Source organism: Peromyscus californicus, unplaced genomic scaffold (genome assembly GCF_007827085.1).
Source record: "Peromyscus californicus insignis strain IS unplaced genomic scaffold, ASM782708v3 Scaffold_2__1_contigs__length_46816999, whole genome shotgun sequence".
Taxonomy (NCBI): Eukaryota; Metazoa; Chordata; class Mammalia; order Rodentia; family Cricetidae; genus Peromyscus; species Peromyscus californicus.
The window spans coordinates 24379678-24398622 of NW_026294540.1; the positions used below are offsets into that span (position 1 = coordinate 24379678).

Consider the following 18945-nt stretch of genomic DNA (forward strand, 5'->3'; position numbering starts at 1 on the left):
AGGCACCCTCCGCCCACCCTCCCTCCCTCCCTCGCTCCGCGCGCTCCCGCCGCCTGTCCAGGGCCGCTGCGCACGCGCAGCCCAGGCTTCAGACCCCCGGCGCGGCCCGCACGGCAGGGCCCTCAGGTGCGTATGCCGCCGCCGCCGCTCCCCTCGCAACTTCCGCTTCCGGAAGTTCCCCCCCCCTCCCCGGGGGGAAGAGACATCTCTCGGGGCGCGTGGCGGAACACTCAGGCGCCCGGCGACCGGCTCCGAACCCCATTTTCCGCACCGCCGCGAGCGGGCCCGGCCGAGTGGGGGTGGGGGGGGCGGGGAAGACGCGCCGCCCTGCGACCGGCGCACGCAAGGCGCCGCCCCGAGCATCTCTGTGTTGATTGGCTGTGACGGGAGCGCGGAGGCGGGAAAAGAACGATGCCCCGGTGCGCACGGAGGTCACGCGGTACCTGACGTGCCGGCGCTGTGTGTGGAAGCACTTGATTGGCTGAGGGAAGAGGCGGGGCCGTCGCGGTTGCCTAGGAACGGTGCTCTGGCTCCGCCCTTGATGTCACGCTTTGGCCTGCTGGCGCCTGCGTTTGGGGGGCGTGTCTGGGCTCTTGGCAGCCCGGGACCTGTGCGCACTAGGAAAGTGGAGGAAAGGACCCGGGCTCCAGAGTGTGGCTTGTGTCCGGTCTGGTTGAGAGTACAAGATGGCCTGTGACCATAACACCTAGTACAACGACCCCAAAAGAAAATTTTAAGTGAAATTTCCTTTAATAATGTATTTAACCTGTTGTACCCAAAACATTATTCTAGCATGTACTCAGCATAAAGAATCAGAAATGAGCCAGCAGTGGTGGTACATGGCTTCAGGTGGACTGAGTTCAAGGACAGCCTGGTCTATATAGCAAGTTCCAGGTCTGCTGGGGCCACACGGTGAGACCTTGTCTCTAAATTATAACCGCTTTATTGAGATACAGGAAAATCCACCCTTTAAAATATAAATAACGCAAGTCAGAAAAAGAACAGCCCTCCAAAGTAAAATAAAAAATAAATAAAATGAAAAACAATTCCAGTATAGTGTGGTATAAGTGTCTGTCAGCCCAGCACTGGAGATGCTAAGGCAGGAGGATTTCAGAGAGTTACAGGATAAAAGTACTTAGCCGACTACTCCCCGTGTTTGGTTTGGTTTGGTTTTGGTGCTTGTCCTGGATCTTGCTCTGTAGACCAGGCTGGCCTCGAGCTCACAGAGATCCTCCTGGCTCTGCCTCCCGGGTGCTGGGATTAAAGGTGTGCACCACCTGAGCCGGGCGGTGGTGGCGCACGCCTTTAATCCCAGCACTCGGGAGGCAGAGCCAGGCGGATCTCTGTGAGTTCGAGGCCAGCCTGGGCTACCAAGTGAGTTCCAGGAAAGGCGCAAAGCTACACATAGAAACCCTGTCTCGAAAAACCAAAAAAAAAAAAAAAAAAAAAAAGGTGTGCACCACCACTGCCCCAATACTTCTTTAAAAAAAAATAATAAGTGGAACAGAGGAGGCTAAAGAGATGACTCAGGAGTTAAGAATTAGTAGTGCTGTTGCAGAGGACCAAGGTTCAATTCCTAGCACCCATTTGGCAACTCACAACCCCTACCGCATGTAAGCCCATGAGGGGCTGGAGAGATGGCTCAGAGTTCAATTCCCAGCAACCACATGGTGGCTCACAACCATCTCCAGTGAGATCTGATACCCTCTTCTGGCTTGCAGGCATACATGCAGGCAGAACACTGTATACATAATAAATTAACTAATTAATTAATTTAAAAAAAAAGAATTTGACCCCACAAGTTCTAGTGGGCTGACTATACAAGCATCTTTAGTATGTTCTGGAACTCTGCTTATCAGAGTCCTGTGTTCTCCTTTGATCCTTGTAGCTGTTTTCAAACGTGGTCATTTCTCACTCTAAGCTTTATACAGTTAACGTTTTCTACGAACCTAATAAATAAGACCTATTCGTTTATAAAAATAAATGGAGGTGCCGGAGAGATGGCTCAGCAGTTAAGAGTGCTTGTTGCCCTGCAGAGGACCAAAGTATACTTCCGAGAGAACCCATAGCAGGGAGCACACAACCCTCCGAAACTCCAGATCCAAGGATCTAAAGCTCTCTGGCCCACACTGGCACCTGATCTCCCCTCCCGCCCCCCGCCACCACGAATATGCACATATAACTAAACAATCTTTTAAAGGTAGGAGAATAAATTAAGCATGTTTTGTCTGCTGTGGATGGTACCACTGGGTTTATTTTTGTACATGGGAATGGGTATTTATTTTTGGATTCTTGTGGGTGTTTACTAAAGAATAGAATTTCTGGGTCAAGCTTTGTGGGTGTTTTGTTTTATTTGTGTTTGTTTATACTTGGGACTGAGCCCAGAACCACTGAGCTACAGCCCCAGACTTACGTTTTGTTCCTTAGGTTTATTTATTTTGATTTTATTTTTTTTTTTTTGAGACAGGGTTTCTCTGTGTAACAGCCCTGGCTGTCCTAGAACTCTCCTTGTAGATCAAGGTGACCTCAGACTCAACAGAAATCCCCCTGCCTCTGCCTCCCAAGTGCTGGGATTAAAGGCGTGTGTCATCATGACAAGCTATGATTTTTTTTTAAAGAATTATTTATTTATTATGTATACAGAAGAGGGTAACAGAGCTCATTACAGATGGTTGTGAGCCACCATGTGAGTGCTGGAAATTGAACTCATGACCTCTGGATGAGTAGTCAGTACTCTTAACCTCTGAGCCATCTTTCCAGCCCGATTTTTTTTTTTTTTGTTTTTTTTTTTACTTCATGAGTTCTGCCTGTGTGTGTCTTCCTGCACATGCATGCAGTACCGGAAGGGGCCAGGAGAGGGCAGCAAATCTCCTGGCACTGGATCCAGATGGTTGTGAGCTGCCTTGTGGGTGCTGGGAACTCAAAACTGGGTGAACTGAAACTTGTAAGAGGAGCAAGTGCTCATAACCACTGAACCATGGCTCCAGCCCCCAACTTATTGAATTGTATGTTGAGACAAGATGTCCCTAAGATGCTCAGCCTATCCTTGAAGCTATAACCCCGCTATCTCAGCCTATACCGTTGCTGGGAGTCCAGGGCTAGACCACCATGCTTAAATTATTTATTCTCAAGATAGTCTTGATATGTAGCCCAGGCTGGCCTCCATAGCCTTCTCCCTTAACCCCCCAAGTGTTAGGATTATAGATGGTTGGCCATCATGTCCAGCTTTCCAAAAAAACAAAAAACAAAAAACCAGGCAAGGTTCTGCAGAGGTGGTACAGTGGGGTCAAGGTGATTGCTGCTGAGCCTAATGACCCAGCATCGGTGCCCAGGTGTGAAGAGATCTGACTCCCTCCATCTTGCCGAATCTCTCCTGCCTCAGCCTGCAGTGCTCAGATGACACACATTTGCCATCACACCCAGCCTTAGCTGTGGGGTTGGTAGAGGTGAAGGGCTGAAGGGCTTTGTTCAAGCTCTAAGACTTTTATCTAGTGGTCATAAAGATACAAGGCCAGCTACGGAGGTGACAGCGAGTGTCTATTAAAAGGCATGAAGATAGCCCCAAAGAATTTGGCTTCTAGATCTACCACCTCATCTCGACATAATCAGAGACCATGAAAGAACCAGCCAGCTTCTGTCTGTACACGGAGCGTCTCAGGCCAGCTGCAATTCACAAGGATTTTTTTTTCCTTCTTGTTCTTCACAAACAACCCTGCCATTGCAAGAAGGCATCCAGAGGCAGGCATGCACTAAGCTGAAGGGTGGAAATGTGTTCCAATAAAACTTTATTTTAGGCCGGGCGGTGGTGGTGCACGCCTTTAATCCCAGCACTCGGGAGGCAGAGGCAGGCGGATCTCTGTGAGTTCAAGGCCAGCCTGGTCTACAAAGTGAGTTCCAGGAAAGGCACAAAACTACAGAGAAACCCTGTCTCGAAAAACCAAAAAAAAAAAAAAAAAACAAAAAAAACAAAAAAAAAAAACTTTATTTTAACTTCTTTTTTTTAAACAGAGTTCAGGCTAGCCTTGAACTCTGTGTAGTCCACTCTAACCTTGGCTCCTGATCTGTCTGACTGCACCTCCTGAGTGCTGGGATTCTGAAAGTGACCCACGCGTTCTTTTCCATTCTGAGGTTAGAAACCCAGACATCATGTATCCTAGCCAAAAGCACTCTGCCAGTGGAGCCACAGCCCAGCCCTATAATCATCAGTTAAGGAAAAGTTAATTACTGTATAAATTCTGTGATCTAAATGAATGTTGCTGGCACTTCACGTGTAGGTAGAAAAGGTCCTAGGAGATTATATTCTGTGGGACTCCTTGATGGCCTGAAGTGTTTAGTTTCACTGGATTTGGTGATAGATGTCTGTAACTCTAGCCCTCAGCAAGCTGAAGCAGGAGGATCATGAGTTTGAGACTAGTTTGGGCTACTGCATAATACACCTGTTGTGTGCCATTTTGATTGTGTTCTGACAAATAAAGCTTGCTTGGAGTCAGGGTGGAGCTAGCCACTAGCTGACCATAGAGGTCTGGAGGTCTGTACAGAGAGGAACAGGAAGTGATAAGGCAGGGCGGAGACAGGCTCTCAGCCCCTTTTAACTGGAGGACCAGAAGAAGGACTGTGGCTGCTCTCCTGCTTCTCTGACCTTTCAGGTTTTACCCTGATATCTGACTCCTGGTTTTTACTGATAAGATTAATTAGATGTACGCTTCAGAGACCTTTTCTCAAAAGCAATAATACAGGTAGGCATGGGGCTGGAGAGATGGCTCCGGGATTAGAGAGTGCTAGCTGCTCCTGCAGGGGACCTGAGTTTTGTTCCCAGCACCCATGTCAGGTGGCTCACAACCACTTATAACTCCAGCTCCAGGGGGATCTGAGACGTTCCTCTGGCCTCTGGGGGGCATCCCACTCACACATTTGCATGTACATACACAGAAACTTGTTGTTGTTGTTGTTTGTTTTGTTTTTCGAGACAGGGTTTCTCTGTGTAGCTTTGCGCCTTTCCTGGATCTTGCTCTGTAGACCAGGCTAGCCTCGAACTCACAAAGATCCACCTGCCTCTGCCTCCCAAGTGCTGGGATTAAAGGCGTGCGCCACCTGGGAGCCAGATGTGGTTGACACCTGCCTGTCATTCCTGGCAGGCTCAGGAATTCAAGGACAGCTCAGCTATATAATAAGTTCAAGGCCAGTCTGAGCTACGTGAGACCTTGTCTGGAGGGAGGGAGAGAGAGAGAGAGAGTCCAAAAAGTCCTCTGACTTTCATATGTGTTCTTTAGTGTACATGCCTACACATAAAATAAGTAAATATAATAAAAGCCATTTTAAGAAAGAAAAGTTTCCCTGCCTCCTGCATTGTTATGTACAGGATAGAAATAAAGCATAATTACTAGGACACTGATGATTGTTCATTATTGCTTGATGCAGAATTCATGACAACTGATAAGGATCAGCCCCTCTCACTCACCTGTCATATTTCTTTCTTTGTTAAAGGCTGACATTTTAAGTCAAGCATGGTGGTATGTGTCTGTATTCCCAGCACTTGGAAAATAGAGGCAGGAGGGTCAGGAATTCATAGTCAGCCTTGGCTACATAGTTCGATGTCAGCAGGGTGGGCTGCGTAAGACCCTTTTGCAAAATAAAATAAAAATAAAAACAAAAACAGCCAGGTGTGGTGGCACATTCCTTTGATCCCAACACTCAGAAGGCAGACGCAGGGAGATCCTGATGATTTTGCGGTCTGCTTGCTTGGTCTATAGATTGAGTTCCAGGCCAACCAGGGGCTATTTTATGAGACTCTGTCTTTAAAAAAAAAAAAATGTAACGCTCTTATCTCAAGAACTTCCTGGTCTGCCATGATGGGACCCAACTTACCACACATCCTTGCTTCTTTGCTGTGGGAGCTGCAGGTTAGGTAGGGTCTGGGTATTCTCTAAGGACTGCCTCCTGCCCTCAATGTCCTAGGGATGCCTCAAAGCTTCCCAAAGCTTCTGGCATCTCCATCCTACACCAGCTTGGGGATCAAACCTTTAAACCATAATGGACCCTCAGTTCATACCCACAGGACTGTAGTCATCTGATCACGGGGACACAGACATCACTCACATCCTCGTTTCTCTTTTACAGGAACAATGGCCCAGGTAGCAATGTCCACCCTGCCCGTTGGAGATGAGTCCTCAGACAGGACGGTGGTGACGTTCCTCATGTCTGCTCTGGAGTCCATGGTGAGACACTCCAGTTTTGCCAGTACCTCAGATGGTTGTTGAGCTGAAGGATGGTGACACCCTTCACTGTCACTTTATTTATTTATTTATTTATTTGTTTGTTTGTTTATTATGTGCACTGGTGTTTTGCCTACCTGTATGTTTGTATGAGGGTGTCAGATCTTGGAGTTACAGACAGTTGTGAGCTGCCATGTGGGTGCTGGGAATTGAACCCGGGTCTTCTGGAAGAACAGTCAGTGCTCTTAACCACTGAGCCATCTCTCCAGCCCTCACTGTCACTTATTATATAACCCCCTCTTGTCTGTATGGGGGTATCCTTCAGTCTAGGCGTGGTGGCACACATCTGTGAACCCCAGCACTTTGAGAGGTAGAGAAAGGAGGATCCGGAGTTCAAGGTCATCAAAGGTGTAAGGGTTGGTGTGATCTTTTTATTGTATTTAGTGTATGTGATGTGTAGTTGTAAGTTTTCCTGGTCCCGCCCTGCTCCTGTGGCTCTGCAGTCCTGTAGCCACTCAGACCCCAATGAACACGCAGAGGCTTATATTAATTACAAACTGTATGGCCTAATGGCTCAGGCTTCTCGCTGGCTAGCTCTTATATCTTAATTAACCCATTTCTGTAAATCTATAATTTGCCACGTGGCTCATGGCTTGCCGGTACCTTCACATCTTGCTTCTTCTGGCAGTAGCTAGCAGCATCTCATTCCCTTTCTCTTCCTTCCTTTCTCTCTGTTTAGAATGTCCCACCTAACCTTATTTTGCCTCACCATTGGCCAAACGGCTTTATTTATCAACCAATCAGAGCAACACATATTCACAGCACATAGAACGACATCACCTATCAGTGATATGTGTGCCAGTGTGTATGCCATAGAGTGCACCCTGAGGTCAGAGGACCACTTTGGGGAAGCTAGTATTCTCCTTCCATCATGTGGGTCAAGTCAGGTTGTAAGGCACACACCCACACACTGGGCCATCTTGCTAGCCTAACAGTGAGTTCAAGGCCAGTCTGGTACACATGAGACCATCCTCTTTACCCCCTAAAAAAACAAACAAACAAAAAAACTAGAAATATCTGCCCCCAACACCATGGGAGGAAACAGATCCATTCCTACATTTGACAAGCAAGCGCCCATGATGGACCTTCTACATCCAGGCCTCTTCTAGACAATGGGGTACAAGATGTAAGGGCAGACCAGGGCCCCCTCACAGGTCTTCTATCCCGTGTGTATGTGTTTCTGTAGGTAAATATAATATCATAAAGGAGGGTCAGCAAGACAGTTCAGCCAACAAAGGAGTTTCAATTCTCGGGACTCACGGAGGAGGAGAAAACTGGCCCTGCAAGCTGTTCTCTGACCTGCACATGAGTACTGTGATGTGGGTGTGCTAGTGTGCACACACACACACACACACACACACACACACACACACACACACACACTATTATTTCTACTACTCATAATAAAATGAAAAGTAGCATATGGAAAGAGGTGTTTAAGGGAGAATGAAGGAGTAGCTTGGAGTCTGGGAGAAAGTTTCTTCATACTTGCCCCCCCCTTTTGCTTTGTTTTTTGAGCCCAGGCTGAGCTTGAACTTGCTGTGTTGCAGAGGCTTTGATCCCCCTGCCTCCACCTCCTCAGTGCTGGGATCCTGGGTGTGTGCCATCTCTCTTGTACTTGATTTTTCCTTCTGTCCCCTCAGCTCCTCAGCTGACCTGACCAATCCTAGACCATTGTCCTTTTGTTTTTCTGTCTCAGTGTAAAGAGCTGGCCAAGTCCAAGGCTGAGGTGGCCTGCATCGCCGTGTACGAGACGAATGTGTACGTGGTGGGGACAGACCGAGGCTGTGCCTTTGTCAACGCCAGACAGGATTTCCAGAAAGACTTCGCACAGCACTGTAGGTGGCCGCCGTTGTATCCTGTTGTCTCTGGTGCTGTTTGGTTGAGGGGTTGGTTTTTATATTGGGGATTGAATTTAAGGCCTTACCCATGCTAGGCAAGTATTCCACCTGCCATTGAACTGTATACCGCATCCCCAGTTTTAACCCCACATTTTACTTTATTAAATTTTTTTTTTGAGATGATCTCATGTAGCTCTAACTGACCTGCAACTTGCTGTGTAGACTAGGTTGGCCTTGAACTCACAGAGATCCTCCTGCCTCTGACTCCTGCTTGCTGGAATGAATTAACAACATATACACTGTGCCTAGCCTGGTAATATGATTTTGCTCATCATTCTGTTAACATGATATATTGCATTTATTGATTTTAGGGTTTGTTGTTATTGATGTTTTGTTTGGTTTTGGTTTTTTCAAGACAGGGTTTCTCTGTGGAGCCCTGGCTGTCCTGGAACTAGCTCTGTAGACCAGCCTGGCATTGAACTCAGAGTTTCATTTGCCTTTGCCTTCCAAGTGGTGGGATAAAGTTTACACCACAACACCTGGCTGCATTTATTGATTTTTTTTAAAACATTTACTTCTATTTTGTGTGTGTGTGTGTGTGTGTGTGTGTGTGTGTGTGTGTGTGTGTGCATGCATGTGAGTATAAATGCCCAGAGTCCAGAAGAAGGCATCAGATCCCCTGGAGCTGGGTTTACAGGCAGCTTGCGAATGTGAGCTATTCTTCTAAAGGACCCGAGTTCGATTCCCAACATCCACATCAGGAGGCTCACAGCCACCTGTAGCTCCATCTCCAGGGCGATCCAACACCTCTGGCCTTCATGGATGGTCACATCATAGACTCATGTGCACATACCACACATACACACATACATGATACACATAATTAAACATACTAAATTTTAAAAAAAGGTTTGCTTCATAGTTTCAATGTTTTTTTTTTTTTTTTTTTTACTTAAAGATTTATTTTTGTTTTTAAGTTTGTGTCAGGCATTATGTGTATGTGAATGCAGTTCCCCCAGGGGCCAGAAGAGGGCACCAGACCCCTGGAGATGGAGTTCCAGGCAGTGGTGAGCCCTGACATTGGTGCTGGGAACCAAGCCTGAGTCCTCTGCAAGACCAGCTCACACTCATAACCATAGCCAGTGAGCTTTCTCTCTAGTTTCTGTAACACCTTTATTTGTAAAATAAATTTAAAAAAAAAATCAATCCCACATGGCAATGGAATACAATCCTTCTAATATTGTTGAGTGAGCCTATTAGTATTCTGTTGGGGATTTTCCCATCAGCATTGATCAGACATGCAGCCCTGGGATTTTCTTTGCTGGCATGTAATTTTTACTTTTGCTGAGACAGGGTCTTGTGTAGCCCAGGCTGGCCCAAACTCACTAGGTAGCTGAGGATTACCGACCACTCATGATCCTCCTGCCTGCACCTCCCGAGTGCTGGGATTACAAGTGTGTGCCACCATGCCCAGCTCTAGTTTCTTGAGATGGTGTGGGATTTAGTTGCTGATTGGAGGATTTTTCTTGTTATTTTTTGTCCTTTTGAGACAGGGTCAACTGAGAGAATCTAGTCAATGCTGCCCTGTGCTGGTCCCCCTTCCTCAGACTCCCAAGGGCTGGGGTCACTGATGTCGGTGCTCACCCAGGCATACAGGTTGAGCAGTAGCTTTATTTCAGGGGTGACCACCATGCTTGACCCTAGTCATCATATGAACCTGCTACCCTGTCGGGGCTGGAGAGATGGTCAGTGGTTGCTGCACATACAGAGGACCCAGATTGGCTCCCAGCATTCAAATCAGATTGCTAAGAACCTCTGGCAACTCCAGCGCCAAGGAATCCGATGTCCTCTTCTGGCCTCCAAGGACATGCGTCCACACATATACATGCACATAAGAATAAATCTTGGGGCTGGGGTAATAAATCTTAGCTCAGTGGTAGAGCGCTTGCCTAGCAAGCGCAAGGCCCTGGGTTCGGTCCTCAGCTCTGGGGGAAAAAAAAAAAAGAATAAATCTTAAACCTACTCTATTCTTGGGACTAGGAGGTACAGCTCCGTTAGTAGAGTGGTTGTCTTGAATGTGTGAAGCCCTGACTTCCATCCTTAGAAAAACAAAAACTCCTCTTTAGTGCCTTATGTGAAAGGGCCATTTTATGAATCCCATCCCCCACCCCCACCCACCAAGTACCAGAAATACAGATGGGAGGGGACAGAAAGAACGCTTGCTCTGACCCATCCTCATCCTGTGCTTGCAGGCCAGGGAGAAGGACTGACTGAAGAGAAGCCACTGTGTTCTGAAAATGGGACTCAGGTCTGCTCCGGAGAAGCCCGATTGCTCAGGAAAGCAGTGGAAGATCATTTCTGCCTTTGTTACCGTAAGTCCCCATGGAGCATGGGCACCCCATACGCGCGCGTACGCACGCCATACAGTACACATGTGGGTTACAGAACAGCTTGTAGGAAGCTGGTGTTCTCCCTCCATGGTGGGTTTAGAAGATGGATTGAACTCAGGTCACCATGCTTGCCCAGTAAGCACTTTTCTCCCTGAACCCTCTCTCCGGCCCACAAGCACTCTAAATAGCCACGTAGGAACTGTGTAATTGTATCAGCTAGATGACTTAGGATTCTATGAACGCGTTTACTCATCTATTTATATATTTATTTTGCAGTGCTCTCGGGGAAACCCAGAGTCTCATGCATGCCAGGCAGGTGCTCTACCACTGAGCCACACCCCCAGCCTCTCACTGGGAGATTCTAGGCAGGTACTCTACCACTGAGCCACACCCCAGCCCCTCACTGGGGGATTCTAGGCAGGGGCTCTACCACTGAGCCACACCCCAGCCCCTCACTGGGGGATTCTAGGCAGGGGCTCTACCACTGAGCCACACCCCCAGCCCCTCACTGGGGGATTCTAGGCAGGTGCTCTACCACTGAGTCACACCCCAGTCCCTCCCTGGGGGATTGATTCTAGTTCCATTCTCAGCATCACAAAGAAAAAGAAAAACACACACAAAAAATACACCTCTAAATCATCAGATAGCTATGCAGAAGAAAGGGGAGTGTAATAAGTACCAATATGAGCAAATACAATGATACACACATACATATAGGCAAATGTCACCAGAAAGCTAGATATGATGGAGCACACTTGTGATTCTAGCACTCAGGACTCTGAGGCAGGAGGATCACTGCAAGTTGGATACCAACCTGGAGTTCAGGCCACCATGGGCAACCTTTCTTTTTATTTTATTTTATTTTTGGTTTTTTGAGACAGGATTTCTCCATGTAGTTTTGGTGCTTGTCCTGGATCTCACTCTATAGACCAGGCTGGCCTTGAACTCACAGAGATCCGTCTGGCTCTGCGTCCCAAATGCTAGGATCAAAGGCATGTGCCACCACCACCCGGCTGGGCAACCTTTCTCAAAAGCAAAAGTAAGAGAACTAGCCAAGCACATGCCTTTAATCCCAGCACTTGGGAGGCAGAGGCAGGTGGATCTCTGTGAGTTTGAGGCCATCCTGGTCTACACAATGAGTTCCAGGACAGCCAGGACTGTTGTTACACAGAGAAACTCTGTCTCAAAAAAAATCAATAAATAAGCCTGGTGGTGGCAGCACAGGCCTTTAATCCCAGCACTCAGGAGGCAGAGGCAGGTGGATTTCTGTGAGTTTGAGGCTGGGGAGATAACTAAATAAACAAATATAAGGGGGGGCGGTAAATATATAAGGGTATAAATAAAATAGGAAAGGAAAGGAAAACCAGGAAAAGAAAACAGTGTAAGGGCCTGGGATGGAGGTACACACCTTTAATCCTGGCACTCAGCAGACTGAAGTAGAAGGATCAAGAGTTCAAGGCCAGCCTGGGCAATAGGAGACTGTCTGAAAAACACCCCACAAAAGCATCATAATTATAATAACAATATACTGCCCTCAGTTTCTAAGGGCCTGGCTTCCCAACCCCACACAGCTTCATGCATTTCTGTATTGTGTAAGTGCCTGAGAGTGGGAGCCTTCAGTACAGGGTGCCTGGGGTCCCAGGTGACAACCAAGATTAGCCATCATGAGAGGGATAGTTTATCATGACAGGGAAGCCTTGGCGGCAGTCAGGGAAGAAGCTAGCTGATCACACTGCAGCCACACTCAGGAGAGAAAGAGAGCGTACTTTGTGCTTTTGGTGTATGTTCAAGCCACAGGTCCCTGTGTCTATTACCCTAGAAGAAGCTGGCGGGCAGAAACTTCTAAGTACCATCTCTCACTTCCTTTTCTAGGTAAAGCACTGGGGACGACAGCCATGGTCCCTGTTCCCTATGAGCAGATGCTTCAGGACAAGGCAGCTGTGCTGGTTCAGGGCCTTCCGGAAGGCCTGGCCTTTCAGCACCCTGACAGTTACAGTCTTGCAACCCTGAGGTGGATTCTGGAGAACAAAGCAGGGATCTCATTCATCATAAACAGGTAATCCGCTCCGTATCCCCTGACAGTTGTCTTAAAGGTAAGCTGGATTAAATCAAGTATGGCGGCACAGGCCGCGAGACTGAGGCAGGAGAATCGCTGAGGCAAGCCTGGTTTACAGTGAGTTCAAGGACAGCCTGGGATATATACTGAAACCCTGTCTCAAAAAAATGAATAAATACATAGATAAGATTGCCATGGTCTGAGGCCAGGGCTGAGCCATAGAGCACTCACCTGGCATGCGCCAGGTCCTGGGTTCTCTGCCCAGAATTGCAACAAAATAAAAGTGGATTGTTTGCTGTGTTGACTGCTCTGCCTGTGTTCATGTTGGGTAATGGTGTTGGTTTTCTTGCAGACCTTTCCTAGGTGCAGAGAGCCAGCTGGGTAAGTAGCGGGTTCTGATTCTTGGTGACTGCCCAGAACCACTGAACCCATTCTGATATTACGATGATGATGCATGTTTTCATATTCTCCTTCATTTTATCACATCAAGGAGGCAACCTGGGCTGGGAGCTGGTGGTAGCTTGATAGTAGCTCTCTTACCTATAGGATTGCCCAGTGAGGGGCTGGGGGGGTGTGGTTCAATAGTAGAGCACCTGCCTAGAATCCCCCAATGCGGCTGGGAGCATAGCTAAGTGGTAGAGTGCCTGTCTAGATCCATTGGTGGGTTTCTAGAGGTATAGCTTAATGGGAAATAATTTGTCCAGTATCCCCTAGTTAGGGGCTCAGGGCATGGACTCAGTGGTAGAGCACCTTCCTAGAATCCCCCAGTGAGGGTCTGGGGGTGTGGCTCAGTGGTAGAGCACCTGCCTAGAATCCCCCAGTGAGGGGCTGGGGTATGGCTCAGTGGGAGAGCACCTGCCTAGAATCCCCCAGTGAGGGGCTGGGGTGTGGCTCAGTGGGAGAGTGCCTGTGTAACATGCATGAGATGGGTTCTCTCATCAGCACTACAAAGAAGAGAGAGAGAACCTGTGATACTTGAGTACTAGGCTGGCACAGGAAGAGACAGCAGAAGAGACCCATCACAGCTCAGACTGGGGTGATTCTGTAGTGACACCTGGTCCTCCAGAGGAGTGTGGGGATGTAGGGAATCAACTGCTGGTCTGTGAGTACCAGCTCTGCCAGGGCCTGTGTTATTGGGTTTGAGGGATCAGGGGCTCATTCTTTTGTCTCTGAAACCCCAGTCTAGGAGAAGAAATGATTCTGTTTAGCAAAGAGCCAGGCAAACAATGGTGCTCTTAAGATGTCAGCATCATCCCTGGGGTAGGGATGGGGCTAGAATAGTGTGATTGAAAACCTCCACAGGAATGGGGTGTTGGTGGCGCATGCCTTTAATCCTAGCACTCTGGAGGCAGAGTCAGGTGGATTTCTGTGAGTTCGAGGCCAGCCTGGGCTACAGAGTGAGTTCCAGGAAAGGCTCCAAAGCTACACAGAGAAACCCTGTCTCAAAAAAAAAAAAAAAAAAAAAAAGTCCAAAGAAAGGACCAGAGAGATGCTCCAGTGCTTAATAACTCTTGCAGAAGACCAGAACCCAGTTCCCAGCACCCACACAGTGGTGGCTCACAACTGCCTGTGGGATCCATGCCTGCTTCTGGCTTCCAAGGGCATCACACATGCATGAGATATACGTGCATGCAGGCACTGGCACATGCACATAAAGAGTAAGAATAAGCCTTTTTAAAAAAGTCCGAGGCCAGCCTGGTCTACAGCGCGAGATCCAGGAAAGGCGCAAAGCTGCACAGAGAAACCCTGTCTCGAAAAACCAAAAAAAAAAAAAAAAAAGAAGTCCAAAACATGTAGTTTGGTGGTTGAATGACAGGTGACTATGTGACTGTCATCCCAGAATAATTCATATTTATTTCTTACCAAATAACAGTCACACACAGCAGCTGACATTTAGTGTTCCCATAGTGACAGTGTTCTGTTGTTTCTCAGCCCGTGGGATGTCAACACTGGAACTCCACATGAGAACTCCAAAGTCCCTGGATGCCACGTCCATTCTATACAGTGGCAGGGGGTTTTCCAGTGAGGCCTGTGCTCAAGTTCTGTATGCCTTAATCCAGTCCAGTTCACTTAGAATACCCCATAGCGCCGGGCGGTGGTGGCACACGCCTTTAATCCCAGCACTCAGGAGGCAGAGGCAGGTGGATCTCTGTGAGTTCGAGGATAGCCTGGTCTACAGAGTGAGTTCCAGGACAGGCTCCAAAGCTACAGAGAAACCCTGTCTCGAAAAAAACTAAAAAAAAAAAAGGATACTCAATATCACAATAGCAGGAAAGGGGGGTAAATATTAGACTGGCCAGCATGATGGCCAAGGGCCCTCATCCCAGTGCTAGGGAGACTGAGGCAGGAGAATAATAGGTTTGAGGCCTGCCTGGGCCATAGAATGAGCTCCAGGCCAGCCTAAGCTCCATGATGAGCCCTCATTGCAAACCAACAAAACAGAGCTAAGGTGCCAGAACTCAGTGGGGGAGCACTTGCCTGGCATGTACGTGGCCCTGCTCTGGGAACACTTTGGAGGTTGAGGCAGGAGGATCAGGAGTTCCGGGTCATCCTTAGCTACACAGGGTATTCAGGCCAACCTGAGCTACCTGTCTTAAAAACAAAATCAGCAACAAAACCCAAAATGTAATAGTGTATTGTGTAGGGAATAAGGATGACACTCTAAGCCTCTCTGCATGTCCAGGGCATTGTTTTTCTTCCACAGTCTCCTCAGCCTGTGCTGGGGACCTGGGGGTTGGGAACCCCTGGATGTGGAGGATCAACTACACGCTAATCCTTGCAGTTTCCATGAAGAGTCAGACAGGCCAGTGTAGTGACTTGCTCAGGTGACCCAGCTGGGGAGTGGCCAGGCTGGGTTCCTCACCCACACTCCTGATACTGTCTGCCCACTTCCAGTGAACACTACCAGCTGCTATAATAAGCAGGGCTGTTTTAATCCAGCCTCCTCCCCCGCCAGCATTCTGTGATGGCTTTGAGTTGAGAATTCTCTGTTCTGTCTTTGCTTTCAAGTGATGTGTCGTTAAATGTGAGTCCTGTCCCACAGTGCTGAGAGAGACTAATGTGTACCTTTTTGTTCTTGCACAGGTGGCCTTGGGATGGCGACAGGTGCCCAGAGGCTGACACTACCACCAAATGACAGGTAAAAACAAATAAAATAAAATAAAACAGTAATTAATAATGGCATAGTATGAACCAGGCAGTAGTGGTGCATTCCTTTAATCACAGCACTTGGGTGGCAGAGGCAGGCGGATCTCTAAGTGGATCTACAGGCCAGCCTGGTCTACAGAGGGAGTTCCACGAAAGCCAAGACGACACAGAGAAACCCTGTCTTGAAAAAACAAAAAATAAAAATTTTTTAAAAAAGTAAAAAAAAATCAGTAAAGGCATAGAATGAATAATAAACCAGGAATAGTGGCAAAGCCTTGTGACCCCAGGATCGAGAGGGGAGACAAGAGGATCAGGAGTTCAAGGCCATCCTTGACTACGTAGTGAGATTGAGGACGGCCTGCATGAGACCTTGTCTCAAAACCAAAAAAGAAAAAAGAAAAAAGGCCAGGAATGGGTTTTTTATTTTTTATTTTATGTGTTCGAGTGTTTTACCTGCATGTAGGTCTGTATACCCTGTGTGTGCCTGGAGCCTATGGATGTTTGAGAGGATATCAGATCCCCTGTAACTGGAGTCACGGGGAGTTATAAACTGCCTGGTGTGGGTGCTGGGAACCAAACCTGAGTCTTGGAAGAGCGTTTAAGTTATCCATCTTACATGCTGAGCCGTTTTTCTAACCATCATCAGTGTGTGTGTGTGTGTGTGTGTGTGTGTGTGTGTGTGTGTGTGTGTGTGTGTGTGTGTGTGTGTGTATGTGTGTGTGTGTGTGTGTGTATGTCCTGGAACTCACTCTGTAGACGAGGCTGGCCTGGAACTCACAGAGATCCTCCTGCATCTGCCTCCTGAGTGCTGAGATTAAGGTATGCACCACCATGCCCAGCTCCACTGATTTTCTTGACTTGAGTTCCCTTCTCCTCACAGCTATGGCCCCATCAGTGTGAAAACTGAACCCATGGAAGATTCTGGTAGGTACACTGATGTTCTGACACTCAGATGTTTAGCAGGTTACCGTTTGACTGGCTGCTTTTTACTTCCTTTTATAAAAATGACTTAAGTCTTTTTCTAAGAATAACTAAGGAATTAACCGTAGCTTGGACCGTATTTATAGAGTACCAGGGAAGTACTGCTTATCTGAAATGTTTGGTTCCCAGCCATTGAGATGGCTCAGGAGGTAAAGACACTTGCCTGTTGACCTGAGTTCAAGCCCCAGGATACACATCTTGTAAGAAGAGCGCCAATGCCCCCAAGCCATCCTCTGCCCTCACACACTGCACTCCATGGCACGTTACACATGCATGCAACACACACATAGAAAAATAAATGAGTGAAAGGCAGGAGCAATGGTTCAGCTGTGAGGAGCACTTCCTGTTCTTCCAGGGGACCTGGGTTTGGTTCCCAACACCCGCATGGTGGCTCACACCCTTATGTAACTCCACTTCCAGAGGATCAGATTCCCTCTCTGACCTTCACAGTCACCAGGTATGCATATACACATGAAATAAAATAAATCTAAAAAAAATTAGATAAATACAGTTTGGCCTCAGAAAGCATCTTCAGTTTCGGATTTTGTCAGATTTGGGATTTTTTTTTTTTTTTTTTTTTTTTTTGAGGCAGAGTCTTGCTGTATAGCTCAAGCTTAAAATGTGGGATTGTGGGACTAGAAGGGATAGCTCAGTGGTTAAGAGCACTGCCTGCCCTTCCAGAGGCCCTGAGTTCAATTCCCAGCATCCACATGATGGCTCACAGTGTTCTATAATGGTAGTGTCATGGGATCTGATGCCCCCTTCTGGTGTGCAGACATGCAGGGAAAAAAGTCTACATAAGGTACATAAACAAACAAACAAATAAATAATGTGGGATTACATGTGTAGTTACATATGCAGGTATGCACACCTCTGTCTACTGAGGCTATAAGGAGGCATTGGATGACATCCTCTGTCTCTCCAGCTGTTCCTTGATGCAGTCTTTCCCTAAACCTGAGACTCAATTTTTTTGTTTGAGGCTGGAAGCCCAAAAGACCCAGCAATCCTTCTGTCTCTAGTCCATGTGGAGCTGGGATTACAAGTGTATGTTGGACGCCTGGCCTGCTTTGTGGGTGCTGGGACCCGAATTCAGTCCTCGTGACTACATAACCTGTGCTGTTAGCCAGCCACCTGCCCATATCCCCAGCCCCCGCATAGCTTTGGGGTGTTTGTTTTTTAAATTCCCTGACCATCCAAGACACAAGCCAATGACAGTTGAGACTGGAGAAGTGCCCATCACCAGTGGTAAGCAGGAAGGAGCTGAGAGCCGAAAGCCGACAGACAGGTTGGGACCGAGGTGCATGCCCACAGCTCAGTTCTGCTCAGCTCTAACACTTGGCTCACTTTTTTCCTCTTGTTTTTCGTTTTTCCGGAGCTATTGCTAGAGTTTGGTCTTACATGTTCCCCACAGGGCCAATGTTGAACACTTTTCCCCAGGGATGCATTGGGAGATGGTGGGGCCTTTGAAAGGTGGAGTCTCCTAGGAAGTCTTCAGGTCATCGAGGCATGCCCCTGCAGACTGGCCTTCAGTTTACTGTTAGCCAAAGAGGGTTTTACTTTTAAGACTCAGTCCTTAAGACTAGGCCCTTTGCTGGCCTGGGACTTGCCATTTGGATGAGGCTGGCCTTGAACTCACAGAGATTGGCCTGCCCCAGCCTCTGGAATGCTGGGATTAAAGGCGTGTGCCGTTGTCTCCTGCTTCCAAAGAGGATCTTGAACTTCTGATTTCTCCTGCTTCTGCCTCTACCTCCCGAGTCCTGGGGTGACAGATCTGTGCCACCATTCCCACCAAACCAGATGTTTCATTGGTTGGTTGTGGTTACCTGAGCCCTCACTGTGGTCTCTTGCTCTCACAGGGACTTCACCGAAGGCAGCAGCCGTGTTAGTCAAGACAGAGTCAGAAGATCCTAATTACCAACAGTGTAACATGCAAGGTAATGCTGTCCCAGTCCCGTGACAACCGGAATGGTAGTGGCCACTCACTTGAGAGATGATAGAGAGGAACAAGGGGACAGGAAATGGCTTGGAGGGTAAGACCACTTGCTGTGCAAGCATGAGGACCTGAGTTCAGATCCCCAGTGAAGGCGTTAATGCAGCGCTCGTGGCGGAAGAATCACGAGCCATGGTTACCTTTTTAGAGCTTTATTAGGAGGAAGGAAAGAGAGACAGACAGACAGACAGACAGACAGAGAGACCGTGTGGAGGGGAAGTACAGAGAAAATAGGAGAGAGAGTGGGAGGGCACGTCCGCTTTTCAGC

General features: G+C 47.9%; 1 protein-coding gene across 3 annotated transcripts in view; it reads left to right on the forward strand.

Annotated features, from left to right (window-relative positions):
* The window catches only part of Gtf2ird2b (GTF2I repeat domain containing 2B), a 41172-nt gene continuing 22227 nt past the window's right edge, over positions 1-18945 (forward strand). For 2 of the 3 annotated variants that reach the window (XM_052753908.1, XM_052753911.1), the window contains exons 1-9: positions 1-126; positions 6118-6215; positions 7972-8110; positions 10366-10485; positions 12376-12559; positions 12912-12940; positions 15644-15698; positions 16587-16630; positions 18544-18621. In XM_052753908.1, the coding sequence (XP_052609868.1) occupies positions 6123-6215; positions 7972-8110; positions 10366-10485; positions 12376-12559; positions 12912-12940; positions 15644-15698; positions 16587-16630; positions 18544-18621 (742 nt within the window). In that variant the 5' untranslated portion in view covers positions 1-126; positions 6118-6122. The remainder of the gene's footprint in view (positions 127-6117; positions 6216-7971; positions 8111-10365; positions 10486-12375; positions 12560-12911; positions 12941-15643; positions 15699-16586; positions 16631-18543; positions 18622-18945) is intronic. The other variant, XM_052753910.1, reaches the window with a different exon arrangement.